The sequence below is a fragment of the Magnolia sinica genome, chromosome 19, assembly GCF_029962835.1.
Source record: "Magnolia sinica isolate HGM2019 chromosome 19, MsV1, whole genome shotgun sequence".
Taxonomy (NCBI): Eukaryota; Viridiplantae; Streptophyta; class Magnoliopsida; order Magnoliales; family Magnoliaceae; genus Magnolia; species Magnolia sinica.
The window spans coordinates 45,539,457-45,559,784 of NC_080591.1; the positions used below are offsets into that span (position 1 = coordinate 45,539,457).

At 38.6% G+C, this 20,328-nt stretch overlaps 1 protein-coding gene across 17 annotated transcripts in view; it reads right to left on the minus strand.

Annotated features, from left to right (window-relative positions):
* LOC131235550 (uncharacterized) overlaps window positions 1-19,896 on the minus strand; it is a 79,003-nt gene extending 59,107 nt beyond the window's left edge. For 4 of the 17 annotated variants that reach the window (XR_009166208.1, XR_009166211.1, XM_058232747.1 and 1 more), the window contains exons 1-4: window positions 19,672-19,894; window positions 19,535-19,600; window positions 17,042-17,107; window positions 16,779-16,854 (exon numbers count right to left, since the gene is read on the minus strand). Coding sequence is in view for 10 of the 17 variants with exons in the window: in XM_058232747.1 (XP_058088730.1) it covers window positions 16,779-16,854; window positions 17,042-17,107; window positions 19,535-19,600; window positions 19,672-19,779 (316 nt within the window). In the remaining 7 variants the exon portion in view is untranslated. Of the gene's footprint in view, window positions 1-16,778; window positions 16,855-17,041; window positions 17,108-19,042; window positions 19,228-19,534; window positions 19,601-19,671 lie in introns of those variants that run through there. The other 13 variants (XR_009166206.1, XM_058232746.1, XM_058232742.1 and 10 more) reach the window with 9 other exon arrangements.
* Window positions 19,897-20,328: the final 432 nt, after the last annotated feature.

The following is a 20,328-nucleotide window of genomic DNA, read 5'->3' on the forward strand; positions in this document are numbered from 1 at the left end:
TAATACAGTCATTCAAATAGTGAATGGATGATTAATACTTGTAATTGACAGCTATGCATTTTAGAGACGCTAGATGCCTATTCTCGTCTACAACTGCAAAAGCATCAAAGAAGAATGATGCCATGTGAGTGTATGAATTTCTTGGAAATTAAAAAGTATTGCCCCAATGTTAAATATTATTGCATTGAAATAATAGATATTCATGACAAACAGGTAGACAAGTGGTGGTTCATGTACGTGCTCAAGGTTCCCAAACTGCAGTTATTGGTGGTCCATGTTCTAGCCCAAATAGTTTCCTCTTCTTCACCATGTGAGAGGAATTGGAATACGTGGTCACTCATCCACACTACGAGGAACGGGTAAGGTTGTCAATGGATATTGGGACCCGCAAGAACCCAACGGACTCTACCCGATTTTAACGGATCCAGGTCCCATGTTTGGACTCATTGGCAAACAGGTTGGGTTCTGGTCTTACCATCTAGTACCCAATTAGAAAAAGAGTCTAGACAGCTCCTGGTTGGGTCAATTTGGATCCAGGTTGGATCCAAAGCTCAAGTTCGCCACACGAGAAAAGAGTGGAGAATATACACCCACCATTGAAACAATCTGGGGCCACAAAAGCTTTGGATCATGCTAATATTTATGTTCTTTCTGTTCATCCTAGTGGGAATGACCTTATGAATGGTTGGGCTGCTTTATGAATGGTTTGTAATGCATATAAACATTATGGTGGAGCTCAGAAAGGTTTGAACGGTAGGAAGCCCCTATCCACTGTTTCTAGTCGTGTGGCCCACTTGAGCTTCAGATCCGCCTGATTTTTTGTCCATGTCTTAACATGAGTTGCCAAAACGGATTGATGGGGGTTGATTTCTCACAAATAGCAGTGGGCCCCGCCTACGGTGGGGTCTGTCAGATCATTCAACTGTCACATCGCCTGTAAGGTAGAGAGGGGAGAGTGGATTAGGTGCGGCCCTAGACTCACCCAACACGGTGCTTCCATGACCGTGGGGCCCACCTTGATGTACAACTTGTATATCCACACCATCAATCCGTTTTTCATTTTAGGAAATGGGCCCCAGCATATTTGCCTTTGTTGTATGGGGAACGAGGAATCGATGGACCACTTATTCATTCACTATTCCTTTATCAATCTGATTTGGTCATATCTTGGCCCAAATTCAAAGTCTTGTGGAACTTTCCTTCTTCAACGGGAGATCTCTTAAAGGCTTGGCATGGAGTTAATTTGGGAAAGCAAAGGACTTTACTATGGAGTGACTTTACCGATTGTCTGGTGGTCTATTTGGGAAGAGAGAAATGGTAGATGCTTTCGCAATGAGAGCAAATCGATAGAGATTGTATCTCAAAGGGTGAGATTATTAGCTATAGGGTGGGCCTCCACCATCGAAATGCTTAAGGGTTGTAATGTGATGTTTCTTGGGATTAAGCTGGGTAGATCTCAGTGGCTCAGTTTTGTCTTTCTTTCCTTGTTGCTTGTTTTTGTGTGTTAATAAATCTTGGTTATCTTTCAAAAAAAAAAAGGACACCAAAAATGAAGCAGAACAAAATCTTAGGTGGACTTAAAACACAGAAAGCTTCAAAAAGTTTGGATCAACCAAATATTTGTTTCCTTTCCTTCATCCAGGTCTCTGTGACCTTATCAAAAGGTTGGACATCCTGGATATACAATGCATGCATCAAGGTGGGACCCACTGTCAGGGTTGCACCGTGCAATGTTTTAAATATTGTTATCGCGTAATGTATCACACCCTTGGGATACGAATACATATCGGTTATCGCATGGGATATATCAGTTGTATCACGCAATTTATCATTGATGTTGGGAAACATGGGAAAATTAGGAAATTGGTTGAATTTTTCAATGAAATTTCAAGGATAGTTGAAAAAGACATTAATACACACTTGGAAATCAAAACATTACGGGAAAAAAAAAGGTGCACATAATAGGGGTTTCCTTTGTATGGGGTCCTAATATATGCGTTTTCAAACTGAACTAATGCAAGTATATTCAAAGTCTATTCATATAATTTTTAAACGTAAGAAGACATGTATGGAAACCCAAGCAATACATTCAAAAGCAAAAGAAGAATCACTAGATCAAGTTACATACATGTTTAATTTTTTGTTTGGATACAAAGATTGCAACTGATTTGCGAGAAATTGAGAAATTTAGATTTTTCTCAATTTTCCGCAACTTGACCCATCTCCCTCAAATCTCGAAATTGAAGTTCCAATGATTTTTCGTGGAAAAAAATGAAGAATCATAGATTTATAACCATTTGACATTGGTTTAATGTGATTTATGGCAAAAACATAAATCAAAAATTGAAAATGCTCACTAGATCGAATAGGTGAGATATATCAACACTACCTATGTGTTTTGCATCACACAGGTGGGATACAAGATATATCGTGGGATATATCGGTTGACATCGTCGATATTTAAAACACTAGCACCGTGTTTGGTGAGGCCAGGGTCGCACCTACTCCACTCAAAGAGAGACCATGATGCAGACATCAGACCATTCAAAGTATATCAACGCAGGAGGCATGCGTTACCCATGTCAATGTAGTTAGATGACGGGTACAAGTCAGGTCTCCAGAGGTTGAAGACCTTACACATGTGTTTGTGACGTGTGTAAGTTGCTTGGAAGAGATATTTGGACCATGGGTTTGCGAGGATGGTGTGATCGGACCGTTGGATCGCACGGGTCACCTTCATTGCACTATCACCGGGGGCACATTGGACATCTTGGATTTGAGTTTATTTTATGCATATTTTATTTATTTGAGTTTTGAGACAATGTATGCATAATTTTTTTTTGTGAATTTCTTTTTCAAAAAAATTTTAGTAGGGGTATTTTGGTCATTTAATGTAATTTTGAATTTAAAAGGGTGTTTTTGCTCTAGACCTCAAAGGGAATGCTATGTTATGTTCATGAAAAGGAGAGCTTTTGCTTCTTTAAGGTCAGACGATTCCGTCTTCGACTTCTAGTGATTAAAAGAGGGCGTGAGGCCCAAGGAAGTGATTTCCCGTCTTCTCCTTCTCTCTCCTACTTTCTTTTCTCAAGGTATTCTTTTCTTTAAACCTATTTTTCTTCCTTTTCTTCTAAATTCTCTAGATCTAAAAGTCGATCCCTTTTCTTTTCAATCCAAATCATTAGATCTTAGCAGATCTTGATCCCCACATATACATATTTTGATCTTCTTCAAATCTCATCACCCAAGACCTTAGATTTGAAATATAATTAAAGAATCATCAATTTTTCTAAATTTCCAAGATTTCCCAATCCAAAAATTCCTATTTCCTATATTAGAGAATTCATTTGTATCATCGGACAGACCCATTGCGAGACGAAAGTCATATCTTTCACCGGATCTGAATAAATTCAGATTTTAAGGTTCAATACGATGTGTTTGTGATGGATGGCCGTGATCATTGTTGAATTTTCCTTAGTTCCTTCTTGATTCATGATGTATAATGCTGAGTTTTATTGTTAATGCTTGCATAAATTTGCCCCTTTTAAATTCCGCATTCATTTAGGGTTGGATTAGGTTGTCCTACACCAGACCATTAGTATCTTATTGGAAGCTAGGTGGGGCCAACCATGGTGTTTGCAAAAATCCAAACCGTCCATCCGTTTTACTATATCATTTTAGGGCACGGCCCTTAAAGTGAGGCAAATCTAATGCTCACATGGGCCATACGAAAGAAACAGTGGAGATTGTATGCCCACCATTGAAAGATTCAAGGGGCCACAAAAGCTTTGGATCAGGTTGTAATTATTATTATTTCAGTTCATCCCAATGGGAATTACTTTATGAAGGTTGGGCTACTTTATGAATGGTTTAGATTGCATATAAACATCATGGTGTTTCTAGTCGTTGGCCCACTTAAAATTTCAGATCCACTTGATTTTTGGTTTCATGTCTTAACGCGAGCTTCCAAAACGGATGGACTGGGTGGATTTCTCATAAACATCATGGTGGGCCTAGGGTCATTCAAACGTCAGATCGCCAGCATGTCGGCTCCCCATCCTTGGGTCGAAAGCTAGGTGGGTTCCACCATGGAGTTTGTGAAAAATCCATGCCATCCATCCGTTTTTCTAGATCATTTTAGGGCATATCAACTTTACGGTCCAAAGATTGCTCAACATTGAAACCTTCCTAGGGCCCACCTGCGATTAAAATCTGCCTCACTCTTGGGCTCATAGCCAAAAATGAGATGTCAAAATGGATGAACGGCATCGATCATAGACATACATAAATGTGGGCCTCATAGACTCTTTTGAAAGCCCACCTCCAACAACAGGGGTAGAATCCTGAAAATGAAAGGTCATTGGGGCAGGACCAACTTTTTCAGCCCTTAACAGTGCTTTTCCATCTATGTTTGTTAGTCAAAGTCAAATAAGTGTTTTTCTCACTGTATTTCCAAATGGTAGGTAGATTACTTTAAATATTTTTAAAATGGGCGTGTATCCAAAAATAACCCAAAAAAGTAGGAGGTTATTTGTAATTAACTATATATTAATGATAGGGCTCATATGTGAGCTCATGCCAATAGTTCAATTAAAATGAACGTGTGAGTAGACACATAGCATCCGCTAGAAGCGCTTGCTCGAGTCTTTCAAAATGTGATTTTATCCTTTTTGATCATGTATGCACCAATGTTCAAGGGTGATGTAAGATGTACATGGGTTATATAAGATGCAAGATTGACTTGCATAGGAATTGCAATTTTTTCATTTAACTTGGACGAAATAACTTGAGATTTCCATTTAAACTTTAACATCTCCATTTTATTTTACACATTTGGTATGTGCAATTGGCCACGTGTTGCGTCGGTTGATCATGGGTATATAAGCTATCGTATGGGCTACACATGGGCGATGCTTTCAATTTTTTTGGGACGTGTTGGGTGGGCTAGCCTAGAGGATTTTTGGCTGGGATTGGGAAGCATGAAGTGCGGCCCAACCAAGCCCAACTCGAAGCATAGATCCAAAGATCCAACGGGCATCTGAACCCGAGCAGTTCTAGGTCCAGATCTTAGAGAACAGACCTGGACCCGACAAGACCCGAAACTGGTTAGCCAAGGTATGGATAATATAGGACCTGACCTGTCAATAGCTGTAGGAATAGAATGGGCTATGAGAAGCTGTAGAAAATCGTATTTTGTCACTATAATGTGAAGTTAAAAGAGAGCTAGTTATGGGCAAAACGTGGGAAGCTGACAGAGCATGGCCCATTGGACTTGATGGCTATGAGCGTAGAGGCCATCTTAAAGATAATGTTGAGGACCCACTTTACTAGTGAGTGAAGTCAGCTAACTTGGATGATACTAATGGAGGACCTAATCCAACAGTATCCAAAGGAGAAGTGGCTCTTGGCATTGATGTTGACCAGGTCATGGAGAAGGAAAAGACTAAAGGCAACTCCTTGGCCACATTGATGAGGAATCCAACACCTAATGAGGTCATGAGGTATCTTCACAGTGTACTCCAAGACGTCGCATGATTTCAAGTGCTGACGATAACGATGAGATCTTATACCCATCTCACAAAGGTGACAAGGTAATGATGGTGGCCATGGGGTAATGACAATCACGGCAGTGGTGGCCGTGAGATCGATGGGAATGCTGGGATGGAGGTGGCAATGGCTATGCTCACAAGACTGGTCATAATTAAAGATTGTTAACCAGTTCAATAAGTAGGTAGATTTTGACTGTGGCACTCAGGATGAGACCATGCTCTCATACATTATCTTCATTTTGAGTGTCACAAGGGTAAGAAGCAGCAGCTCCCACACCACCAAGAGGAGTCTCCTGCACATGGCATGTTTCCATGGACATTAGTTCAGAGCAGGAAAGCTCTACTTCCATCCCACCTTATACACATGGTGGCTACTATGGCTATAGATATGGCTATGGCATGACCAATTCCAGTATTACCTACGGTGACAACGCTCAATCACAATATTCTAGCTATGGATATGGGCATTGTTTGAAGTAACCCTGATATTATCAAAATATCCTCAGTATTATCCGTATCTCCAACTCGACAATACCGATAACATCGGTAGCGATATCTTGGGAGTCTCAGAAATTCCAAGTATCGACGATGTATCACCAAGTATCACTAAGCGTCGCTAGTGTATTGATATCTCCAATGTATGACTAATATTTTCGACTGTGTAAATTCTAAGTGTCACTTGTATCGCCAATGCATCGGTATTGTCAAATTTTTCGACTTTGTAAATTCTAGGCATTGCTTTTATCACTGATATATCAGGGATGTTTCTATAATATTGCCAATGTATCAATATCACCAAAAATCTGTTTATTAAAAAAATTTCCATTTCAATTGTTTATGGGTGCATGGTTGTATGCAATACTCAAATTGTCGACGATAATATCAATCATATCACGATATTATCATTATTGCAAGATGGGCAATATCGAGACCACAGTCTTTCATTTCTTTTCTAGTTGTTGATGATTTCTCGGCGAGATATCACGTGTTGTCAATATTCTGAAATGTTGATGGATGTTTGGATGGAAGGTTGGATGGTTGGATGGATGGTTGGATGGATGGTTAGATGGATGATGGGATGGATGGTATGGTTAGACTGGTTTCTTACGACAACACAAGCTTTTAGGCCCCCATTAAATGGAAACTTATCATGTATGCATTCTTTTTGCAATTTATTGATTCCTAAATATGCAAATATGTGTATTTTAGCTTCTCTTGAAGTTTCACTGAAAATTTTCACCATTTTCTCCATGTTTCCCTAATATTTCCCCGCATTTTCGTTTATCAGCGATATCAATATTTCCGTATCCTTGAGCAGCGAAACTTGTAGCGATATCGATACTTCGAACATTGGATATGGGTAGGAGAGTGCTAATGGTTGTGCATAGAGGGGAATAGCCTAGCTTCTCATATGACAACAACGAGTAATATCCACAAGTAGGAATCGGTCCATGTCCTGTGAACCTTTTTCAACCACACTCGGTTACCATTATACAGTACCCACAGCTGGGCATTACTCATCCAAGGAGGATGAGTACTGATGATACCTCAGAGAGTACTTACATTTGTCTTTCAGTCCATGACCTAGCCACAATACTATCGACACATGGGACAGTAGTACTATGGGCTGATTAGTGCTGAAAGAGATGATGACCTTGAATGCCTCATAATTTCATGGAGGTTTGAGGCATAGGTAAGTTTTTTCGTTCTCTTTAGTTTGTGGATGGACTGCTTATGTTTTATTACTTGCAAGTATAGTATTTGAATATTACGAACTCATTTTGGTTATGGATACAAAGCTTTTTTCTGACAACACATGGTTTAAGCCCCTATAAAATGGAAAACTTATTATGTATAGTTTTCTTTCTCCAATATTTTGACTTCCAAATGTGTAAACACGCGTCTTTTAACATCTCCTAAAGTTTCATTGAAAATTTCCACCTTTTCCCTATGTTTCCCTTGACCAATGATATTTTTCCACATATCAACAATATTGATACATATTTTTGTATCCCTAGTCATGGATACATGTAATAATACCAATACTTTGAACATTGAATAGTCACATTAATGCTTGGATCGAGATCGTGAGAAAGTATACACAGCATGTTGACTTGTTGAGGCAAGATAACAAATTTTAGTTCTAGGCCCCAAAAACCAATACGATGCGATTGTATCGGCTGTTTTTTAGGCCCCATTTTTTTTAACAAGTAGGAAAAATATGGAAAATGTAAAATACCAAAGTCTAACATTTTATTGTGTTTTAAACATATATTCAATAGTTTATAATGTTATTCTTTAATAAGAATGTAGTTTGCCAGCCTGACCTGTTGAAAATCAACCAAATAGGCCCTAATTAATCACAAATTAAGCATGGTGAAAAAAGATGAGAAAATGAAATGAAAATGATGATTTACCCTTGACATATGATTTTTCCCAAAAAGTCCATTCTAGAGGTGGTTGTGCGCAACGAGAACCGGGGCTGTAAGGCCTGGGCATGTAACCCTAAACAAGGCTTGAGTGCCAATCCAGTCTCAAAATCATGCATGGTCCCCAACCCAGCCAATTGACCGTAAAGTCATATAATTTAAAGGGTGGAAATAATTCTATAAGGCCTCACTTTAAGGTTACGATGTTTCCATCTATGCACGAACATTTACCTTGGTGCCCATTTAGATAAATTGTCTGGATATTATGGACCATACCATCAGCCTACTCACATGGAGTCGCCAAGGCCTTTTCAGCCTAATTAGAGTCGGGGCTGGGCTAGGGCCGACCCCGGTCCAAACCTAGCTTGACCCTAGTCAATTCCACTTTAGTTCATCAAATCTCACTCAAATCTTGTGATTTGATCCCCAAATAGCCCAATATCTAATCTAAAATAAGTTTTTAAGCTTCATTTGAGGTTGGAATAAACAAAAATACAAAGAGAGAGAGAGAGAGAGAGAGAGAGAGAGAGAGAATTAGCAAGAAACAACAAAAGGAAGCCTTTATGGCCATACCTGCCATATCATGAACCCCATAACAAATGTGATATAGTTGCATCAACCGACACATCCCTTTCCTCTAGTATGATTGGTTGACCCACATATAATGCACCGAGGGGTAACGCTATGGATATTATCGATTGTGTAGAGATGAAATAGGGAAGAAAAGAGAAAAGAAGGGAGAGAGAGAGAAGAGAGAGGAAAAGGTAGGATTAGGGTTACATGTACCTACCCTTCTATCCTTTATATTTAAGCATTAAAAAAGCAAAAATGGCAAAATTGCCCCTACTATATTAGATAGAATGACCAGCATATTCAAAGACTAAAAAGACCAAGAAATAAGTGGCATGTAAGCCCATAACCAAAACCAAGTAGGTCGTAGGCTCATAGCCATAACCTTTAGCATTCCCCCTCAAGCTAGAGCATAGATGTCCCGCATGTAGCTTGGAAACAAGTTTGTCGAATTGAGATTTTCCAAGAGCATTGGTGAATAAATTGCAATTTGATCACGAGATGAAATATAGGGTGTGTGGATCGGTCCTTGAGGTATTTTGTCTCAAATGAAATGGCAATATACTTCTATATGCTTCATTCTCTCATAAAACACGTGACTATTGGTGATATATATCTCAACTTGATTATTGTAATGTAAAGACATTAGAACCTGAACTTCGAATCCCAATTATTTGAGAAGAGATTTCAACCATATAAGCTCACAAGTCGTATGCGTCATTGATCTATATTTAGCTTCAGCACTTGACCTGGCAACCTCGTTCTGTTTCTTACTTTTCCAAGTTACCACATTACCACCTATGAAGATGCAATAACCTACAGTTGACCTTCTATCATGTCTCGACACAGCATAATCTACATCTGAATAACCGACTACGTGAAGATGACCATGAGCTTTATACATGATACCTTTCCAAGGGGAACATTTCAAATACCTGAGAATCCTCATAACTACTGCTAGATGTTGTGCCCTTGGACTTTGCATGAATTGACTCACAATACCAACTGAATAAGCAATATCAAGCCTAGTGATGGTCAAATAGATAAGTGTGCCAACATTCCTTTTGTATATACCAGGGTCTTCTAATAATTCTCCTTCTTCAACTTCAAGTTTGAGACAAGGGTCCATTAGTGTATCAACCGGTTTAGCACCTAACATTCCTGTCGCTTTCTAAAAGTCACACGTATATTTTCTCTAACATAGATTTATTCCAACTTTTGATCTTGTCACTTCAATATCCAAAAAATATCGAAGAAGACCAAGGTCTTTGATCTGAAACTGAATTTGAAGATATGACTTCAGGTTTTTTATACCCTCCAAGTCATCACCAATCACTATAATATCATCCACATAAGAGTGCTTGAAGAAGACTGAATGATCTACTTTTGTTTAATCCAAATGATAAAACCACACTATTGAACTTCTAAAACCAAGCCATTGGTGATTGCTTCAACCCATATATAAACCTAATCAATCTGCATACTTTCAATGACTCCCTCTGAGCAACATACCCAGGAGGTTGCTCCATGTAGACTTCTTCATGTAGGTCTCCATGTAAGAATGCGTTCTTCACATCCGGCTGAAAGAGAGGCCAAAAATGATTTGCAGCTAGTGATATAACAACCCGAACTGAATTAAGATTAGCCACTGGTAAAAATGTATCCAGATCATTTACTCCATAATTTTGAGTGTACCACTGAGTAACTAACCTGACTTTGTAATGATCAATTAACCCATCAGGCAAAAACTTTACTGTGTACACCCATCTACACTTAACTGAAGTCTTACCTAAAGGAAAATTAGTCAACTTCCACATATCATTGGAGTACATGGCTTCATCTCTTCATCCATAGCTTTTTTCCAATTTTCATTTGACAATGCCTTCTGGATTGACTTGGGAATGGATATCATAGCCAAGGTAAGCGCATAACTTATGATAGTTTGGGGACAAATGGGTAAATGTGACAAAATTGGAGATATGATGAGTAACGCAAGAACATTTACCTTTCCGAATTGCAATGGTAAGGTCATCAACAAGTTCAAAAAACTCCAAGGAAATAGGAACCTCAAAAGGTGTAGTAGTCGATTGTGTGGATTAAAGATGAATAGTCTGTAATGCCTAGTCTTTTCTCCTTTTTCTTTAATGAGTCTATGTAAAATCCTTCTAAGGTGGTGGAAACATCTCAACATCAAATTCTAAAGAAAATACCTTTGACAAGGAAGCTTCCATAGATGTAGCTTCAACAATACACTCATCTTTAGCGTAAATTTGAACACTTTCAAAGAAGGTCGCGTCAGCAATCACAAAATGCTTCTTAAGAGTGGGAGTAGTATTGATAACCCTTTTGAGTATGAGAATATCCCAAAAATATACACTTAGCTGAACAGGGCAAAAGTTTATCTTGAACTGAGCCAAATATATGAGCAAAGCAAGTACAAAAATACTTTTGGAGGAAAGATTGGTTACACAAGGAACACATAGAGAATGGTGTTTTGCCATCTAAAACTCATGAAGGCACCATATTGATTAAATGACATGTAGTAAGAATTGCATTACCCCAAAAGATCTGCGGAACATTCATTTCTAGTAACAAGGCTCGAGTAATTTTCAATAGATGTCTATTCTTACACCCAACCACCCCATTTTGTTGGATGTATAAGCACAAGAGGTTTGATGGATAATGCCTCGACTTTGCAAATAGCTTTGAAACTCTTGAGAAATGAATTCCAAGGCATTATTTGACTTGAATATACACAATTTTGCACAAAATTGATTCTTTATTTTATTATAAAAATTCTGAAATACATGAAAGACTTCCAACATATGCTTTATTGGATATAACCATGTCACCCTAGAGTAATCATCAATAAAGAGAACAAAGTATCTAAAACCTAACAAACCAAGGACTCGAGCTAGTCCCCACACATCATTATGGACTAATTTAAATCACACATCACTTCTTGAATCAATTCTAGAAGGAAAATGAACTCTATGATGTTTACTCAACTCGCATGCTTCACACTCCAATAAAGAGAACAAAGTATCTAAAACCTAACAAACCAAGGACTCGAGCTGGTCCCCACACATCACTATGGACTAATTTAAATCACACATCACTTCTTGGATCAATTCTAGAAGGAAAATGAACTCTATGATGTTTACTCAACTCGCATGCTTTGCACTCCAACTTTGACAACTTGGGAAGAGATTGAATCAATGTCTGTAGATTCTGGAAAGAAGGATGTCCCAAATGACGATGTCATTAAATTGTCAAATCTATAGGAAGCACTACCGCACCTATTGGTTCTCTCTCCAAGTGGTACAGATCATTCCTCTCACGACCTCCACCAATTGTCCTGTCTGTCTTAAGATCCAGAAACACACAATAAGAAGGAAAGAAGGACAGAATAATTCAAAGACTTTGTTAGTGTTTCGGTCAAAATATCATTTCGGTGGTTGAAATATTTATGCTATAAAATAACAAGGAAAACTCAAATGAAAGAGTGTTCATCATCGAAGATTTCATTAATTTGCGTTCTTATTACATTCCTTACATTGCCCTTAATTCTAAAACAAAGTACAATTAATTGTACAACATTAAAGATCAATTGAAAGAATGATTTCAGCAGCATTTCAACCCCTGCTGAATGTCCATCAAAGTGATAGAAGAGTTGTGCGGGTTTGAAACCCTCCTTTATGCCGATTTGTGAGTCAAGGAGACTTGAATTGGGGACTAAAATCCATGGTTGCGCAGCCATACAAAAATTTTCCATGCAAGTTGCACGGGACCCCTGTTGCGTGGTCGCACAACCCTGTTGCACGGTCTCACAACAAGCTTGGCTCCAACATCTCTTCTTTCTTTTTCTTCTTCAACTCCAAGAACTCTCCCAATCCAGGATGGGACTGACTAAGGTCAGTGCATGACTCCTAGGAAGGGTATATATTGCGAGTCCTCTCAATACCTAAGTTTCGCAAATCAATGTCCTCCAGGAGCTCCCAAATGCCTGACATTCAAAATGAGAAGGGTGAAGGGGTATTTATAGGCATCTGCACGTGTGAAACCCCCAATCCCGCACAACTCATCAATGTTGCACGGTCACATACACACTCCTTATTCTAGCTTCTTGTGCGATCGCGCAACAACTCTAAGGTGATTCTAGCAATTTAAGCTCCTTTGCCTATCCAACTCCAACAACCTGTTTAAACATCATTCTAGCCATCTTACTATTGCGCGGTCGCACAACACAGCAAAGTTGCATGGTCATGCAACTGATTTTTTGTATCTCAACAGATGCCCTCTTGATCCCTTTTTGATAGTTTCGATGAGAGAATTTGAAGATGGATCAAACTTTTTTATGCTTCAAACTTGCATATTGTGCGATTTTTCAAATTTTCTCCACTAACAGGCTGTTGCACGATCGGGTCCGCGCAACAACTATTAGGTCCCCTATGTCTATATAAAGCCCAACGCCCCTTTGTCTGTTCATTCTGACTTTCGCATTCTCACATACATGATGTTGTTGTATTGTGCAACCGCGCAACTTGCTCCTATATCGACCTATTGCGCGACCACCCAACAGACCTTTGCTTCGACAAAAATCTGCTAAGTACTGAAACTCTGTAAAAATCTCTACCTACCCGCGCAACTTCATATTCTCTCGAGGGATCTTTCCAAACTCGCGCAAGTGCCTCTTTGTTGCTCCTTAGCATCTTTCCCTTCTATGTAATAATCCTTCCTAGGATTTTTCAAGTTTGCCTTTTCCTTAGGATTCTCAACTTTTTCTGATTTTCGGTCCTTTTTCTTTTTACAGAAAATGGCAAAGACTAAGAAGACACCTGGCGCTGCATCTAGGTCCTCAACCCCTTCTCGTCAACCAACAGGAACACCACATCCTTCCCAATCACCTTTAGCAGAATGCCCCAACAAAAGAGTTAAAACCACAACCAGTAATCCTGCTTTATTCAGGAGGCCAACTCCTCATATAATAGATTTTGCCGATAGAATAGACCACTTGTCTAGTCCAGACCGTCAAGCCATCATCATGGGGGAAATAGAAAGACCACCCAGAGGTCGTGAATCCGAATGGGAAGACTGGTTAAAGACCACTTCCAACATACAGACAGATAGCTCCAAGCCATCTATAAGGGGAAACAACCCACCTCCATCCTTCTCTCAAAAGAAATAGAAGAAAAGCAATGACCAACAACTCCAAGAGAAATAAGGATTTCAATAAGAAGCGCCTCCAGAACACGTGGGATAGTGTCAAGGTGTCTCAAGAAATGATCAAGTTTAATAGCCCCTTCAGAGACGAATGATTACCATCCCCATGAACCTCCATCGTCATCTCTCCATTCTGCATAGTGAGCTGACAAACAAAAATGGCTCGCAACAGGATTCTTCAAACCTCGCATTGGGTTATCAAAGAGCCACACATCCTGGAGGGCACATTGGTAGAGGGGTTCCAAACAGAGGACTGGAAAGGTATCTTCCATGCGATTTTTAATGCCAAGTTATAGTCCTCATGACCTTTTCCCCACCCATTACTTTGAAACTTTGCAACAAAGATTTCACAGTCGAGATTCTATATGGGGCACCGTGGAATTCCGCACAGCGGTTTCCTTTCTTCTCGCAACTACTATAATGCCTAGGCGAGGGCCATAATCAAGAAGCACTCTAATGTCCTTATCAAGATAGACCTATTGGATGCCATAGAAGTCACATCGGACCACTTTTGTCGCAATGTAACCATCTTTAAGGGATTCCTGAATTACTGGTGTCCCACTACCAATTCATTCCACCTTTCTATTGATGAAGTCAATATCATGCTTTGGGACCTTTATAGGATAACAAGTCTCCCTATTATTGGACGTTTCCTTGATGAATATGTGCCAACAAATGAGGAATTTGCGCACTTCTCTTTTACCAGCCGTAAAACAAAGATTACCGAGACGACCATCGAACTTTTCAGGGAAATGTTTAAGTTTCCGAATATCAGGAAAATACACAATCTTACTTGGCGAGCACACTTTACCAGATATCTTCGGTATATTCCCATTCTCCCTTTCGTTTTCTTTCATTTTCATTTATCATATCAGTGATTCTTACAAGGCTAAATTTCTTCTAATCTTACCGTTTCGCCGAAAACAACAGCAAAGAACTTAACGACCTCAGGCAGAAGATCAGGAGTCGGGCCGAATATAGCAAGTCATGTGAATTGGTCGCCTTTCTCGTGTATTGGATCAGTTCAGTAGTACTCCCAAGCTCTAAGTGAGCTGACGCGATCCGGCCTACTTTATTTGTAGTTGTTGGAGCTATAGCTAAAGGACAGAAATATTCATTGGCCCCTCCTATTCTCTGTTCTTTATATCGCGCTTTTGGTGACGTAGCAACTCATTGCAGAAGTCCTTTAGTTGGGGCAATATCAGCGTATGCACCCTGGCACTATTTTGCAAGGTGGCTGGGAATAAATTTTCCTTGGACATACAATGAGGGAGACGAGGCTTATATCAAGCCAGATCATTTCCAGCTCTGGCACTATCAGCAAAGAAATATGATCAAGAAAATGTATAGCTGGATTATAGAGAAGATTGAGCGGACAAAATCTATCATATTCTTCCAATTTCCTCTTTCCAACATTCCTAGAGATAAGGATGCGATTGATGATGATTCGTTATAACCAAGCGAGCGCCACTTCTTCATATCTAACAGATCTATCAAAGTAGGTGCCATTTAATAATTTTTTTATATTTTTTTCTATTTACGCATGAATTTTGGCCCCTTTTTTTTAAATTTGAAAAATCAATTTTTAATGGTTATTTTGCTGTTTGAATCATGCCATTTGATGTGTTAATCATAGTAGAACATGTTAATGTGCATTTTACAGATTTGGGGTGCCATTTTATTTTTTTTTTATATTTTTTTCTATTTACGCATTTATTTTGGCCCTTTTTTTGAAAATTCGAAAAATCATTTTTTAATGATTCTTTTGTTGTTTTAATGATGCCGTATGATGTGTTAATCATAGTAGAACATGTTAATGTGCATTTTACAGATTTGGGGTGCTATTTTTTTTTTTATATTTTTTTCTATTTACGCATTTATTTTGGCCCTTTTTTTGAAAATTCAAAAAATCATTTTCTAATGATTCTTTTGCTGTTTTAATGATGTCATATGATGTATTAATCATAGTAAAACATGTTAATGTGCATTTTACAGATTTGGAGTGCCATTTTATATTTTTATTTTATTTTTTTCTATTTACGCATTTATTTCGGCCCTTTTTTGGAAAATTCGAAAAATCGTTTTTTAATGATTCTTTTGTTGTTTTAATGATGTCATATGATGTGCTAATCATAGTAGAACATGTTAATGTGCATTTTACATATTTGGGGTGCCATTTTATATTTTTTTATATTTTTTTCTATTTACGCATTTATTTCGGCCCTTTTTTTGAAAATTCGAAAAATCATTTTTTAATGATTCTTTTGCTATTTTAATGATGTCATATGATGTGTTAATCATAGTAGAACATGTTAATGTGCATTTTACATATTTGGGGTGTCATTTTATATTTTTTTTTATATTTTTTTCTATTTACGCATGAATTTTGGCCCTCAAAAATAATTGCAAACACCTAAATGTAAGATATTTTCATATTACATTCATTCTAATATATCTATCATTGATAGTAGATACTTAGAAAATTAAATATATGAATTTTGTAGTCAAATTCAGGTTATCTGGTTCATAAATTCATCAGACAGTCTGATACAACTTCTCACCAAAGAGTGGACCGTTACACCACCATAAACATGTTCCAATTTATAAATGAATGCATATTTGGAATGCTTACAATATTCCGGATTTAATCCATATTTTTTCATTTTTTTTACAAGAAAAAAAATTTGCGCTGTTACGGGCTGTTACGCCCCCGTATCGCCGTTACGCCCCCGTATCCGTATCGGTTTTGGAGGTCACCGTTACACCAACCGATACCGATACGGGACACCTTGTATTTGATACTTGGAACTTGTACCAAGGATAGGGCCTTGGATAGGAACGAAAAACAGGATCTGTAAAGCCAACCCTAAATGGTTGAGGGCTATGATGATGATGTCATAAGGCATGCATATGCTATGCAAAATGGTGACTTTCTAAAATACAAGAACACTCAATACGTTGATAAGAAAGGTATCATTATTAATAGAGACAATACAACACAGTTACTTACAGTCCATCTCAACAAGAGCTACACTTTGAATCTCAGCTCGATGCGGGCAACGATTGACTAATGAAGAATCACTTACCTTCATTAAGGCATACAATAATATCTCATTAGCCTATAGAAGAAACGAGAAAGGAGAACAAATTTGTTCAAATAAATTATAAGTATCTTTTGAGTGTTTAGACTTTCAGGAATCAAAAGGGAAACAACATTTCCATATAAAATGTATTAGCAATCACACAAGGCAAATAAAGAAAAGTAATATTCACCTGCGCATGCACAGGAATGAGGAGGCTCTCCTTTCCCTTGGTAACAATAGAATCTTCCATTGAGATCTGTGAAGGAAAAAAGGACAAAAAAGATAAATGAACATTGCATAGCAATTAGAAGTCCAGCTTACCCAATACAGACGGAAAAGAAAAAAGAAAAGAAAAGAAAACTAATCGGATCAATTAATAAAGGCACAACTTCAATGAACAATGTACACCAAGAGTTGGTGCACATATCTCCCACCATCCAAATACAGTGGGCAGAAATCCAGCACATACTTCAAATGGTATTTTGAACAAGCATAGGTTTGTGCCCACCTTAGAATGGTGGAAGATGAGTGCACAAACTTCAGTTGTACATTGTGCGCACACAGCATTTTCCCATTAATAAATTAGTTGTTTTTAACAAAAGCATCCCATCCATGTTAAGGGCTATTTGAATATGTAAATTCCAATTAGTTCAAGCAATACCCAAACAATTTTATTATGAGAAACTGGTGAACAAAAAACCAGCCAAAACTTTTAAGAATAAGCCAATTTTGTGATGGCATGGCATTCATGAGTTAATAAATTTTGCTGATCTTGGCTTCTTAATAAAAAAAATAAACAAAAGCACAATTCAGCCAATTCATTTGGTGAACTCGTAGCTCCTCTAATTCCATGCACTTTTTCCATTGAAAGTAGGGCTATTGGCAAGGATCCAGTAAAACTATTTCCTGCCTCCAGGTTTTTTATGATAAGCCAAAAAGATTTTTTTTTTAAGTCCCCAAATAATGGGATCATCTCCACATTTATCTATTTCTCTAGATGATCTAATTAACTTCTATATGTGGGGAGGTAATTCTCACTTCTGTTTTCCTTTCCTAGTTAGAAAGTTCCATGGGAAACCCAAGCCCATTTAAACCAGGTTGGATCCCTCGGCCACCAGCGCGTCTAGGTATCCATTGATACCCTACTTCTTGCTTTTCCTTTCACCGTTCTCCATTCTTCCTCTTCTTCCATTGTGCTCAACTTGGTTGTCTATAAGTAATTTCTCAATATTTTCAAGATTTTTTGCTTTGATGCACTTGATAGAATGAAAATGAACCATCACTTGATGGAGAACTCAGGGATGTTGAATCTTAAAGAAGAAAGGTTGAACTTCTTTAACAAATAATGTTCTACCAACTCCAAAGGTTCTGTTTTTCCAAATTTGCTACTGCTCTGCACTTGATAAAATGAAAAAGAACCATCACTTGATAGAGAATTAAAGGAATGTTGAAATCAAGGAAGAACGAGCCAGGTTCTTAAATCCGAATGCTTAATTGAGTTGTTCTTTATCAACCTAAGTTTCTTCCAACGCCAAAGGTTTTACTTCTCTCCTACACAAACTCTCTTTGCTGCATGGTTTGACAGTGGGTTCACTTCACAGATAAGAACTTATCATTCTTCTAAATCTAGATATTTGTCTCTTTTTTACTCTCTCCAAGCTTGTTCACTTTTATTCTCCAAAATCATTTCTGCAAAATCTTTTCTTCCTCCTTCCCTCTAAATCATTTTAGCGTCTCTCATTTTTCTTCTAAATCAGGCTTTCTTTATCTCTACCTCAAATAACTTCCTCCCCTTCTTTATTCATCTTCAATTACCCTTTTTCAAAGAAACCCTACCCACTTTTTCAATGACCAAAATAGTCAATATCTCATTCATTTCCATCTAGTCCTAAATCAAAATGACTTCCACTCACAGTAATAAGCAGCATATACCTTCACATGCTATCCATTTTATCTCCCAGGATCAACGATCGTAGTATTGCAATTTGAAAAGAGATTCGAACATGCAAAGGACCAAAGATTAAAGACGTTGACTTTTCTGAAGCCGAGAAGATAGTTGAACGAAATATTTATGGGGCTGCTAGTAAAACTCAGCAATGCATGGAAGCCATGACAAGAGATGACATCCTCATGTAAAAACCATAAGTAAGAAATTGTGGCCTATCCTCCAAACAAGAATGTGGTTGCCTACCAATGGATACAAAAGGTCCACAGCACCGATCATTCCATAAAAAGATTTAAAGCTCAACTGATCATGAAAGGATATATTGAAGAATACGGCCTAGCCTTCTAGTTGTTGAGATGGGCAAAGTATTTATCGTACTCTCCCTCCCAAATAAATGCAATTGAACATCGGTGTGGGGTTGGGTGGGAGCAAGACGTTCGAGTTGAGCGAGTGTCTCCCCCATTCCCACTCCCGCAAGTAGGCTCTGCGTGTGTAAGTCCCCAGCGCTCCAGCTAAGAATAAAGGCGAGGCGACGCTCCTTACCTCAAAATCACAACTGCCCAAATAGTAAGAACCACTGTAGGGTGGTCATGTCTACAAATGGGCATTAGCATCATCTTTGGAGATTAGAGTGGGTCCCACTATTTGGGCGGTTCGGATTAAAAGGGACATGCCACAGTGGAGAGCAAGGAGGCAAACAGAGTCTGAGAAACATTGTAAAAATGAAAATGTGCCTACCTCCACTCTGTAAACGCTGCATCCGGAAGCGATGTAAACCGAACAAGACGATTCGTCGCGATTGACCTGAGAAAAAGAAAAAGATGATGATGATGATGATGATGGATGATAGTGAGTTATGGGGATGGGGTGCTGACATGGGGAGAGAGGCGAGTAGACTGAAGGTTTGCAGGGGATGGATCAACAAGAGGTAAAGAGGAAGGAATGACCGCCTTCCTCAGACGCTTCGCCTCTAGTCGACTCATTATTCCAGAGCGCCCGGGGAACAAACAAGAAAATGAATTCAATCCCTTGCGTGCTTTCTTACGGTGGCCAGCCGGCCTTATGCGACAGGAACTTTGGGCCGCGCATCACGGAAGCGGATTGCGTACTGAGTGGCCTACTGTCATTCATGCATTTCATCCGTTCCGTCCATCCATTTTACCAGATAATTTTAGGGTTCAGCCCAAAAATGAAGGATATCAAAAACTCAAGCAGAACACACCACATGAAACAATGTGAATTGAACATCTGCTGTTGAAGAGTTCACAGGGGCCACAGAAGTTTTAGATCAACCTTATAGTTGTTTTTTCCCTTCATCCATGTCTGTATGATCTCATGAACTGGTTGGATGACAAATAAACACCACTGTGGGCCTTGGGAATGTTTCAATGGTGGAAATTAATACTTCGACTCTTTCTCGTGGTATGGTCCACTTGAGTTTTCGATATATTTAAATTTTGGTATCAACCCCTAAAATGATCTAAAAAAACGGATGGTCGGCATGGATAAACTACATGCATTCATGATGGGCC